At 32.6% G+C, this 13529-nt stretch overlaps 2 protein-coding genes across 2 annotated transcripts; one reads left to right on the top strand and one right to left on the bottom strand.

Moving 5' to 3' along the window:
• Positions 1-949: 949 nt before the first annotated feature.
• On the top strand, positions 950-5261 carry LOC145100308 (putative zinc finger protein CONSTANS-LIKE 11). The gene is made up of 6 exons (XM_079037627.1): positions 950-1919; positions 1998-2225; positions 2306-2634; positions 3474-3616; positions 4503-4599; positions 5062-5261. Exons 1-4 carry the CDS (start codon positions 1338-1340, stop codon positions 3598-3600), a joined length of 1266 nt encoding a protein of 421 aa, XP_078893753.1. The 5' UTR covers positions 950-1337; the 3' UTR covers positions 3601-3616; positions 4503-4599; positions 5062-5261.
• Positions 5262-9687: 4426 nt separating this feature from the next.
• On the bottom strand, positions 9688-11593 carry LOC145102338 (cytochrome P450 736A117-like). Its single transcript, XM_079039723.1, has 2 exons — positions 10625-11593; positions 9688-10511 (listed from the first exon to the last, which is right to left on the bottom strand). Exons 1-2 carry the CDS (start codon positions 11549-11551, stop codon positions 9888-9890), a joined length of 1551 nt encoding a protein of 516 aa, XP_078895849.1. The 5' UTR covers positions 11552-11593; the 3' UTR covers positions 9688-9887.
• Positions 11594-13529: the final 1936 nt, after the last annotated feature.

Here is a 13529-nt window from a genome sequence, read left to right as displayed (position 1 = left end):
GTTCTGAACCCACTCAACCCACTCAATTAAAAAAAATACAAAACAACTAAGGTACAAGTTTTAAAATACATGGTACAAGAGAAAAATAAGAAAGAGAAAGTAGAGAGAGATGATGAAGTGAGTTAGTGAAATCAATTAACCCACTCGTTGAAGCAAGATTTGTATCGCCAATAACTCTATTGCTAATTAAGATTTTATATTTGATTGTTTTGTATTTTTTTTAATTGAATGGGTTGAGTGGGTTCAATAAGATAGAATTTTCGTGTGTTGTGGGTTCGAAAAGATGAAGAAAAATAAAAAAGAAAAAAATGATGTGACAGTGGGTTCGGTGGGTTAGAAGGGAATGACTCTCTCCTCCCTAATAAATATAAAAATATTACTATTATGAATAAGAAAATTATACTGTTCGACGTGCTTATGTTTACGTATGACAAATTGATGATGATATGATGACAATGCTACCGATTTCATAGAGTTTAGATTACATATTATTTATAAAAAATTTAATTATGAATTTAATCCTAATTCTTAAGAAATAATAAGATGAAATAGAGCAAAATCCATATCAGCAACATGACACCACGTCAGCCGATGAGATTATCCATGTCACCAAGTCATGTGAATTTTTTCGATGATCACAACCTCCAGGCGTAACAGAACACTATTCTCTGCGCATGACTCGGATGACGTGTCAGTTCAGTTGTGGCTAATTATTCTTAATTGACAATGCCCTTAATGTTACAACTATTTACGCTTTATGCCACTCAGATATAATTAGTGGCTGGAAAGAGCGAGTAAAAGGTAGATCTTTTCAAATTCCACATCAGCTACTGCCATGTCACTCTTTGGACCCACACCGTCCACGTGTCATCCCATTAACTCGGAGGTTGTGTATAAATATGAACAAGCTACACCCTCATCGACCCTTCTTCCATCTCTTCATCAATCAAAATCTCTTGTGTTGTATTTTCTTCAAATCAAAATCAAATAATTTACTTTCGCAAACAAAAAGAACCTATTTTTATGATTATAATTAACTTTTTTGATCATATTCCTTTTCTTGGAAGATCTGTTTAGAGATGATAAATCCTTTTCCTCATTTCTCAAGTGTAATTTATTAAATAATCGGTGGAAATTCAGTCCAATAAATTATCGACAACATCAGTAACCTCTAATATCTCCACCTGTTCAAGATTCATTAGTTCTTGTTGCATTTGGTGCTGAATATTTGAGATCTTTGGTTTGATAATCGATACTGGATAGGCTGAATTTCTACAGACTATTACAAGTAATTTGATCTAAAAAAGTTCAAGAAAAACGAAGGGTTTTACTTTAATATGGAAGCTTTCTGTGATCTCTGTAGGGTAGCTAGGGCATTGGTGTATTGTAAATCCGATGCAGCAAAATTATGCTTCCAATGTGACAACCGCGTGCACTCTGCTAATTCATTATCACGCAGGCACCCTCGTTCCTTCCTCTGTGATAACTGTAACTTGCAGCCGGCTATTGCCCACCATCTGTTCGATAAAATGTTATTTTGTCAAGTTTGTGATATGAATGAGAATGGATGCTCATCTGTGCAAGGACATAGCATTGAGGAACTCAATGCCTATACCGGGTGTCCTTCACATGATGAATTTTTGAAGATTTTGTCTACAATTCGTGATAGAGGTCCAAGTATTGACCCTCAGTTCCATCCTATGACCAGTTTAAACCTCAATGAGAATCTTGTCAGTGATCAAAACGAGGATCAAATGGGATTAGTGGCATCTACGCTCAATGAATTAGCATCAGCAGTGAAGTTTGAGCCTTGGATCGTTAATCCATCTTCAATAATCCCACCACATTTGACCTACTTGCCATCTTGTGATCAAAAAGATCCAAACCCTTTCTTCTCAGATGGATCAAACCTGACTAAGGTATTCTACTTACTCCTTTCATTCATCTTTTTGATGTAGAAATCATGAATCACTTTAAATTTGTCTTGAAAAATGTAGGATGGATCTGATTTGAACAATCTTGGACTTAATGAAGGTGAAGTTTTATGTGACAATGTTGATTTGGGCGATGTTTCACTGAGTTTTGAAGGTGGTTATGAGATGTTTAATGGTATTCCTCAACCTCAAACCAGATATCCATCCGAGGGTGGAGGTGGGGATTGCCTTGTAATGGAGAAAAACTTATCAGTTACCGAATCAAACAGTCATATAGAAAACACACTTGAGGTTCTCTTCTACTTTCACATTTTTTTGTGTATCTTTCATTTAACTTCTATATCATATTCATTTGCTTGAAATGTTGTTAGGCAACATCATCCGGACAACAAGATTGCACCACTTTTCCGGCATCACAAGTGGCGGCATCTGCTAATGTGTTGCAGGCGGTGAGTGGCGGCGGCGGCAACATGCTTATGAATCCAAGCTGTAATCAAAGTGTTGTGAACCTTGGATTCCCCAATATGCCCCTTTCATTATCAAACATTACTGGAGAAAGTAGTGCTACAGATTATCAAGATTGTGGCTTATCACCAATGTTCCTCATGCGTGAATCATTGTGGGAGTCGAATTTTGAATCAAGCCCACAAGCAAGGGACAAAGCTAAGATGAGATATAATGAAAAAAAGAAAACACGAATGTATGTTCTTCTTTTAGTTTCTTTTTCTTTTTCTTTAGATGCTACTAAATGCAAGAAATATCAACGTACTTTTAATATATATGTACTACAACATATTATTTTCGATATTTTCTTATTAAGACATTATATTTTGAAATATCTGATCAATCATGAGTTAAATTTGCTTTGTATTTGGATAACATTGCTATAACGGGTGGATTTTTTAAAGTACAATGTTTTAATAGGAAGAAATGAAAGTGGGATACGATAATAAACATAGAATGAAAGTTCATTGCTATTTCTTGCATTTAACCTGCTAGATTCATGAAATAGCAACACACTTCCATTTATTTGTATCATATAAATGTCTTCGTATTGCAACATTGTACTTTAGAAAAATCTACCTTATTATAGCAATGTCATACATATACAAAGGGATTTTGCATGTTGTGATTCGGTAATATTTTCAAGGTATAATATCCTAATAAGAAAAAGTTTGAAATTACAATGCTTTAACAAGGAAAAATATAAAAGTACAATGTTGTAATACAAAGAAATAAAGTAGGAAGTTATAACAAACAAATAAATGAAAGCACGTTGTTATTCTTGTATTTAGCCCTTGAAAAAATGATGGTTTACTCTGGGAAATGGAAGGAAAATTTAGTATAAAGGTTGGGAGTTAATACTACTTAACACGAATGCCTTCTCTAATAAATTATTCTTTTTTGCATTAAGTAAAATAAACATCTTCACTTACCGTATAGGTAAAAAAGAAACAACACCTTAACTTTTAATGGAAACTTGCAGTTCTTCTATAAAAATTACATTTTTATATAATCATTTACACTTGTGACATGTAGGTTTGGTAAACAAATACGATATGCTTCTCGTAAAGCTAGAGCCGATACTAGGAAGCGCGTAAAAGGTAGATTTGTTAAGGCGGGTGAAGAGTATGATTATGACCCTCTTGTGACAACGGGGTTTTGACTTTGCTATATATAAGGTATCAACTTGTTACTCCTAACCCCATTTTAATATGTTTGATTTAAAGAGATATTTCTCATTCACTAAATACTCTAGTGGATTGATTTCATATATCAAGCTAGGTTAAATGCAAGAAACAACAATATACTTTAATTATTTGTTTATTATAACATCCTACTTCACCTTCTCCTTTATAGTATTTTATTTCAAAATCTGCCCAATTATAGCAACACCATCTAAATATAAAACAAATTTCACACCTATAATTAGGTAGGTTTTGTAAAGTATAATGCCCTTTTAAGAAAAAAAAAGTTGAAAGTGAAATGCTATGATTGGATAGATTTTTTTCAAGGTACATTGTATTATTAAGAAAAATTTGAAAGTAGTATGTTGTAATAGAAAGAAATGAAAGTATGATGTTATGATACAAAGATAAATGAAATACGTTGCCATTCTGTGCATTTAGTCCTCTTAGATTTGACTGAGGTTCGTTTCTTTCTTCCCCATTAAGTAATCTTTGGAACTTTGGATGAATGATGTTTAAAAACTATTTGAGAAAATTACAACAAACTTGGGGAAATGGAAGGAAAAAATAAATGATGGCAAAATTGTAAAAAGTTAGGACTTAATGGTGAAAACCTTATTTCTTTTGCTTTCTCTGTTAGTTCGTTCTTTCTATATTAAGTAAGAAAGAAATATCATATATTGCCTACCATATTAAGCTCTTATTTCCTTTTCTTGTCCATTAAGTCCGTATGAACAAAGATTGTCTTCTTCTGGATTAAATGAAACGTCTGAATGAGAGTAAATGAAGTGGTGATGTTGAATAAAACGTCAATGTTTATTTGTCCCAATTAAGTGCATTTTATTATAAAGAAACAACACCTAACGCTAAGCAATTTTAGGTCCTCAGGATCAAATTCTGCTGATAATGGACCGATTCACAACATTTTTGATTAGTGATAACATTTATGAAACACCTTCGTGTTCTCCATGGTAAAGGTATGTGTGCCTATATATATATATATATATATATATATATATATATATATATATATATATATATATATAGGGTTAGGTTATTTTGTTTTCACTATCTATTGTGTGCATGTATGACTGATTCTGGACCAATCATTTTAGTTATTTTAAAAAAGTAATTAATGCATATTACATGTTGAAGATATAATAGGTATTAGTTACATCTTCAACATTTAATAAGCATTAACTACTTTCTTAAAATAACTAAAATGATTGGTCCAGAATCAATCATACAGGCACACAATATATAGTGAAAACATCTGAACCTAACTCTTTCTCTCTCTCTCTCTCTCTCTCTATATATATATATATATATATATATATATATATATATATATATATATATATATTAAGAAATGGATTTTATATGATACTTTTTATTTTTTTATAGCAAGAAATTGAGGTTTTGGTTTTGAAATTTTGAAGGATTTTGAAAGTGAGCTCCGTTTTGAAGCCGGTAAAGGAGGCCATTGCTTGGAGTTGCATTCTAATTAAATTTTTGATTAGATTAATATGGTTTTTAATTCAGAAAACAATATTCATTTCAGGCAAATAAGTTCCACATTAATTCATTTATACTTGATTTAAAGAAACATTTTTTCCATTATGTTTTATGTTACATAATAAAACCCGTATACTTTTTTGGATATTGTGAGTTATCATGTATGTTATTTTGATTTGTATCACCTATGAACTTAAGGATGTTAAAAAATATACGAATCTCATATTATAATCCTAAATAAATGTGGAATTTTGTTCATATATTAAGAGGGTGTGTTTAAATGCTCATTTAAATCAACTTATGTTTTTTTTTTCAAAAGTATCATGTGTTTTTTTAGAATGGCAAACAAACAAACCTATTAATCATACTTTTAATTCTACGTATTTATTTACAACAAGACTTGAACCTTCGATCACTTAAAGGAAGGATCATCTTTTCAAAAAATATTATGTGGTGATAGGTTATTAAAATAGTTTTTGAATGTTTAACAGATATATGTAATTATGTAATTACAGACCAATAAAGCTATCCTCACATATTATTGATTTATTGGTTCTTACATATAATTACAATTTTTTAATCATTTATGGTAATAATTTTTACTAAAATTAATACTAATAAATTTAACAATTTTATATTATGATAACTATATGTAACAAACTTTATTACAAAATAAAATATATAAAACCTCAAATATCAATAATGTAAATTAGTACAATAAAGGGCTTCAATTGATCATTGTCAAACCCAAAATTCAATTTTAAATAGGATAATGAATTATATTCATCAACAAATACGAAAAATATTTATATCTAATGTCAAACAAATTATGTAAATAGTGAATTGAGATTTTTTTCCTTTTAAAACAAAAATATATTAATTTGTTACGTAGCAATAACAAATGGTAAAAATATTTAAATCTAATGCAGTGACGGATGCAAAACGTTTTAGTAAGGGTGATACTAAATTTTTTTTTTCGGAAAAATCTAAATTAGCAATGACACTCGTATTTTAAGCCGGTGTACTTAATAGAAAAAACATAAAAAAAAAAAATTTACACTACGTGCCGGAATCGGAGCAGTGGCCCGGAACCCCCCGTACTCCACTAAGGTCTGCCACTGATCTAATGCCAAAAATTATGTAACTAGTGAATTGAGATTTTCCTTTTAAAACAAAAATATATTAACTTATTTTGTAGCAATAGTTACTCCTGGTTTCCCGTGAAAACAATAAAGCATTATTAGGCTGAACGAAGGCACAAAGCCTCGTCGTAGCCATGTGATAAGGTCACAATTAGAGGTGTTTGTTTGGATGGATCGGTTTGATCCGATCCAATTAAGTAAATCCAAATTGATTTCGATTTTCAAAATATGGATCCGAACTGTTCAAACTAAATTCAAATCCGATCCGATCCAATCCAGTTACAATTCGGTTGGATCGGTTTTTGTAATCCGGTTTTCAAAAGTCAGAACAATTTAAAACAACGTATACTTATAATAATATCCAATGTTTAATGAAGAAGCAAAAATAAATTATTTAGTTGTGATTTAAAATTTATAAACAACTAGTAAGAAGGTATATTATAATTTAATATATTATAGATAAAAAAACTCTTGAGAGAAAATACATATTAAGTTGTTTATTATGTGAAAAATTTTGGACTTTTTGAAAAAAATAAATTATAAAATTAATAAATAATTATAAATATATTAAAATAAATAAATAATAAACTGTTATTCAGTTTTTTTTGGACTATTCGGTTCTTATTTTATAAACCAAAACCACTCCAAAATCCAAAATAATAGTTCGGTTTTGGTGAAATCCAATCCAAAAATCCGAATATCCGAACCAAATAGTCCAATCCAAATTGTCCAATTAGACAATTCGGTTTTATCCAAATAGTGGACAACCCTAGTGACAATTACCTTGCTCATTATCCCCACAAATTGCAACATATCAATAACAATTAAATGAGTATATTTCCAAGGCTAAAATGGTTGTAAACATTTATTCCATAATTTACCGACAAATATAACCCTCTACTATAATATATTTCACATCTTTTTTCGTTCCCTAATACACAAACCACAATACGTTCACATGCAATTTCTTACTCCTTACCTACCATTGAACAATTTCCATAACAATCAAATTTCCAAAAGCAACAACTTTATGAGGAAATAAAGAAACCGCTCAAAAGTCATCCGACACGAGTCCTAGTCGTTGCGTTGCGATCTATTTCCCGGCTTCGCCGTTTTAGCTCATGATTGGATTTCATTGTCCGAATACCCCTTCAAAAAAAGAGAAACTTTTTGGAAATCTATTCGAAACCACTTCCACAACAAAATATGAAAATGTGTTTATCGGCTTCTCGATGGACTTTCGTCAAAATGACACAATATGAGGTTAAAGTAACCAAATTCAACAAAATTTTAAATGGTCTTAAAAATACACATTCAAATAGGAGTAGTAATTCTGAGGTCATCAATGCAATGTTGAAACAATACCAATAATACCAACTTAACTGTAAACATCTTTTTTATATCAATATTTGGTATGAGTTTTTTAATTATTTAAGATCATTTCTGTGGACACATGCGAATGTTGAAGATGAAAATTAAATTTCATACTACGGTGCCGTTTGTTTTTTCAAAGCTAAAATGTCTGAAGTTTGCAGACCACCTTTGCAACCCTCTGTAGTAGAAGAGGGAGACCAAACGGCTGCAACATGTAATAAAAAGTTTGTTTATTTTTTAACCTCTGCAGACTGCTGCAATAAGTTAAAGTAAGATGTGAAGATGTTTGAAGCAGAGGATCAAGTGCTGCGCCACACAGCACATGCGCAACATTTTTTAAGTCCAAACAACTGCGAAGGGTCAAGTGATGCGCGTGTGCTGCGTGGCGCAACAGTAAGTGATTAGAAGATGTTTTTTTTTAGAAAAAAAACAAACACCACCTAAGTAAATTTTCTTTTATTTAAATTAATGTAACCTTTTTTTTCCTACTATCTAATTTTCCTTTTTATTAAATTTAATGTAATGTTTTAATTTTAATGAGAAGAGATGCAAGTAAAGTATCAGAAGAGGTGAAGAGATGCGATGAGGATAGAGTAGGAGTATGGGAAGAGGTGAAGATGGAGTATGGGAAGAGTATGAGATGAGATGAGAAAGGTACAAATAGAGTAAGAGAAGAGTATGAGATGAAATAAAGATAAAGTAAGAGTCTAAGAAGTGTTAAATATAGAGTAAGAGTATGAGATGAGATGAGAAAGGGTGCATATAAAGTAAGAGAAGAGTATGAGATGAGATAAAGATAGAGTAAGAGTAGAAGAAAAGGTAAAGATAGAGTAAGAGTATGAGATGAGATGAAAAGATGTGTATAAAGAGTATGAGATGAGATGAAGTTAGAGTAAGAGTATGAGAAGAGGTAAAGATGGAGTATGAGTATGAGAAGAACATGATAAGAGGTGAGAATAAAGTAGAGTATGAAAAGATGAGAAAAATAAGAGAAGAGTGTGAGAAGATGAGACTAGAGTGAAAGAGTATGAGAAGAAGATGTTAGAATGCCAGAGTGTCAGTAAAATAGAACAAAATGGTAGAGTATGAAAAGAAAGAAAGTAAAGAAGAAGAGTATGATGACATAAAAACAGAGTTTTTATAACTCACAAGACTAGTTTTCTGATGTTGTAGATTTTCATTTATTGTAGGTTCAGGTAGTAGCTGTTGTATAAGAGGAGATAGAAGCACCAAGGACTTGGGCTAGATATAGTTTTTTATTTGGTACTTCCTTGTTGCTTTAAATTATGGTTATGATATGCTGTAAACCCAATAATATCCTATAATGTAAAATATTTTTGAAATTTAGAATTCAACATTTATATAGAAAAGCTCTGATAAATCTCCATAATATTAATTGAGAACAATTGAGTCGTTACATATTATGTGCGAGCATGCATAATGGAGAGTTTAGTTGGAGAGTTGAGTAAGGTGACAGACTTACTCGTCATTCAATGGATGCAACTCTATCATTGTCAGATGTCATATTGATATTCAATAAGTTTGGAATTCAATAGTCATTGAATCTTTCAATGGAAAAAAGAAAAGTTTTCTATTACATAAATAAATATTTAAACATGTTCCATTGAATTTTGTAGAGTTAAATATATTATAGAAAAAAATTAATGGAATTATATATAATGTACAATGATGACGTTACAATTCATCAAACTTTATTTATATACCAATTATTAATCATATAACAAATAGAATATATTGGTAATATATATTATCATGTATTTTTATAAGATCTTGATAATGATCATTAATTGGTTAAGATTTTCTTGTAAGAATATTAGACGTGTAACACGTGTTTATCCTACTATACTACTTAGAACGATGGAAGCAGTTTATGTATTTTTTTTTATGGATTAATGAATATAACCTCATTTAGAAATATGTACAATAACCATGCTTTTAAACATATTGATGTAAAAGCTAAAATCATACATGAATATTTTACGCTGATGTGTGAATTATTTATAAAGAGCAACAGATGAAAAACTATGTGAATGGTTATATAACGATACCATTATGTTTGCCCACTATATATTAATTTAACAAAAGAATATGCATATCATCATATAACTTGGGCTACAAATACAATCGTACATGAAATTTTTTCCAAAATAAACGAATAAATTAATGGCAAATATCCATCCATTCAACTAGGAATATTTTAGATAATGGCTAGGTTAATTATTATGGGGAGAATGGAATGGTGTCCCAAGAGCTAGCAATGGAACCTTCCGGTGATTAGCGAGACCAAAAGTTTCATTCATATCAACGTCCTGTGGCCTAACTCCTTGTGGCAGAGCCCAATCGAACCTGTACAAAACATTAGCCAACACCTTCTCATTGATGGCCATGGCAAATATCCTTCCAGGGCAACTCCTCCTTCCAGCACCAAATGTAAGCAACTCAAAATTGTGCCTCACGAAATCAATACATGACTCCAAGAACCTCTCCGGCATAAACGTTTCAGGTTTATCCCACACTTTAGGATCCCTCATAATTGCATAAACATTGACGTATACCCTAGTTCCTTCTGCAATATCATACCCCATTACTTTGGCATCGTGTCTTGCAACTCGTGGTGGTAGAACTGGAAGGGGAGGATGGAGGCGGGTGGCTTCCATGATGACGCATTTTAGATACTTCATCTTCTCCACATCGCTGTCAGTTATGTCTTTCTTTCCGTTAAGGACTGCCCTTATCTCGCCCTGGACTTTCTCAAGGCAATCACGATGTAACAGAAGTTCGGTCATCGCCCATTCCAGTACGGATGATGATGTATCCGTACCAGCAACATACGCATCCTACATACATACAAAATTAATAGGTCAAAACAAATACTTTAGTGGATAATTCATTCAATTGTCAATTGTTCATGTATATAAGATGAAAAGAGATTAATTTGTATATATTATACCAAAAGCAGTGCTTTGATGACGTCTGCGTCGATGGTGATGCCAAGAATATCTTCCTTCTGAATCTTGAGTAGTGCATCAATGAAGGTCTCCACACCGTGTTCATCACCACTAACTGGATTAGGGTTATTTCTTTTCTTGGATAAAGTCTCATCAACCACATTTTGAAGGAACTCATCAAAATCCACTGCTACCCTATCGACTTTAGCACTAAGACCAGTAATCCGATCCACGAATGCAAGCTGAGGAATAGAATCCTCAAAATAAAAGCTACCCAAAACCTCGGAGAAGTCTTGCATGATCTTTTTAAATTTCATACCAATCTCTCCTTCGTTATACGTCCTCCCAAACGTCGCCATGCATGTGACATCGTTCGTAAGTGAGCTAAACAAGTCGCTCAAGTCCGCAGGCTTGTTTGACAAGAAACATTGGTTGATTTTAGCAAGGCAATCGCCGATTATCTTTTCCCTAAGCCCATCAAAAGACTGGACCTTTTTGTTACTCAGAAGCTGGAGAGTTAGAATACTCTTTGCTTGCCTCCAGTATTCACCATAAGGAGCGACTGTTATTTCCTTGAGATCGTAGGAGATGGTCCTGAACATCCTGGTGGTGGGCCTGCTGGCAAATGCTAAATCATGTGTCTTCATGATCTCACGAGCCGCTTCAGTTGACGAGACGACCAGGCTTGGGACTGAGCCGATGTGGAGGAGCATGAGGGAGTCACCATAGCGTCTGGCCAGAGAAAAGAATGACTGGTGGACGAGTGCCCCGAGCTGGTGGAGGTTGCCAATAACCGGCAACGTTGGTGGTGAAGGAGGTAGTTTCCTAATGATAGTTGGCGTTGTAGAATTGTACCATCTGATTAGGAACGCACCACTTAGAAACAACGGCAATATGTAAATAAAAATATGATCCAAGAAAGCCAACATCTTGATTACTAATGAGTGATGACTACTAGAGATGGAATTCAATGGTATGTGGAATTGTGTTGAAATGACGTGCTTTCTTCACTTATTTATTCGTACTTCAGATCTTGTGTACAGGCGGCCGCACGCCAGAAAGGAACCTCCATTCACGAAACAATAACTCATTGCCCCATTTCCATGTAAAAACAAAAAGAAAACAATCTAGGTCCGCCATAAAAGAAGATTTGGTACTATAGATATAAAACGGATTATAAAATTATTGACTAATATTATACTCATATTTAGTCAATTATGTAATCCGCCTTTAAACTTGTTTAATATAATATGCATTTCATGTGGATAAAGTATGTACTTTAATTTACTAAAACTAACACAATTATAAAGACCAAGGAGTTAATTAATAAAATTAATATACTATACGTAAAAGCAACAATTAATTAACATAGTGTGGTATATATATTCAGGATTTGATTTTGTTTGAGGGTATGTCAAAATATAAAATATCAGCGATTGATAAAAATTTTCAAATGATAATGAAATGTAACTGTATATGAATTACTAACTAAATTATCTATTTTAAGTTACACAAAATGCTGTCTTATATTATTAAAATAATCTAAAAATAAGTCTAATCGACATATACAATAATATATTTTCTTGTACTAATTTTAAGTTTTGAATGGAATAGGCCGTATCACAACTCTAATTCCTTTTATTTAATATATATATATATATATATATATATATATATATATATATATATATATATATATATATATATATATATAACCTTAATTTTATATGGGTGGGCCAATGCCCACTCTTACCCTATATTGACTCTACAAAAACTGGAACAAACTTAAATACATAGTTTAAAGTATATATAGCACTAAAAATATACTACCGACAAATTAATTATAGAGATTTAGAAAAATAGTATTTGACTAAAATTTGAAATTTGTTTAACTTTCAATTTGAGATTCAAACCATCCCACATAATATGTCGACATATAACACAACTAATGCACATACAGATAATCACATAATACTACAGGTAGTCCCACAGATCTACCTAACTGCCATAACAACTAGCATGCAGACAGTCATACCAACTATAGGTCACTAAACATAACCACATCCGATCTACCAGGATACTGATCTAACAGATCATACTAGCATATAACAATCCTATCTACCAGTATACCAAACTAACATATCACAACAGTAATAATCCCAATAACAAAACAAAGAGTCGGCCTTAGTGCCTTAGACCCTTGAGTACAATGAGGATAACTCACCTCGCAACTGACGCGCTGAAGTGATAAGCTCCACTCTCGGATCACTGACACAACTCCACTACCTATATTCACCATAGAACTATACTTATAATTTCCAATTTCCTAAAATGCTCCCAGAAGTCAACTAGTCAACCCTTTGTCAAAGTCCAAGTCAATGGTCAAGGTCAACAGTTCATGTGGACCTCAACTCGCCGAGTACAACCAACCACTCGTCGAGTTCCTTGCATAGCTTGTCAACTCACCGAGTCACTTGAGTGATTCGTCGAGTTCCTAATGTTTGCGGCCGTAAACTCCTTGGCTAACTCGTCGAGTTTCCTCTACAACTCATCGAGTTCATGTGTGCCAAAAATTGGGAAAACCCTAACTGACTCACCGATTCACCCCACTGACTCGCCGAGTCCACGACAATCTTCATCGGACTCGCCGAGTTGACCATGAAACTCGCCGAGTCCCTTCAGTCCATTATCCATTCAGATTCTTTTTAAGCCATCTTAAGGTTCCATATTGTAGATCCAGTTTCCAAAGGCATTTTTATCCCATAAAGTTGCAAACTTTATGTGCATGCAAGGCTCTAAAGTCTTATAATGACAAAACCAAGCTTGCAATGGAGTTTTACACTTAAGGAGAGGTTCACACTTGCTAAAGCTGAAATCTTTATGGACTTAGAGACCAAAGAGAGTTCA

Source organism: Lactuca serriola, chromosome 4 (genome assembly GCF_051521515.1).
Source record: "Lactuca serriola cultivar US96UC23 chromosome 4, Lser_US96UC23_V15, whole genome shotgun sequence".
Lineage (NCBI taxonomy): Eukaryota > Viridiplantae > Streptophyta > Magnoliopsida > Asterales > Asteraceae > Lactuca > Lactuca serriola.
Note: the sequence above shows the minus strand (reverse complement) of the source record. Positions and strands in the feature narration are given on the sequence as shown.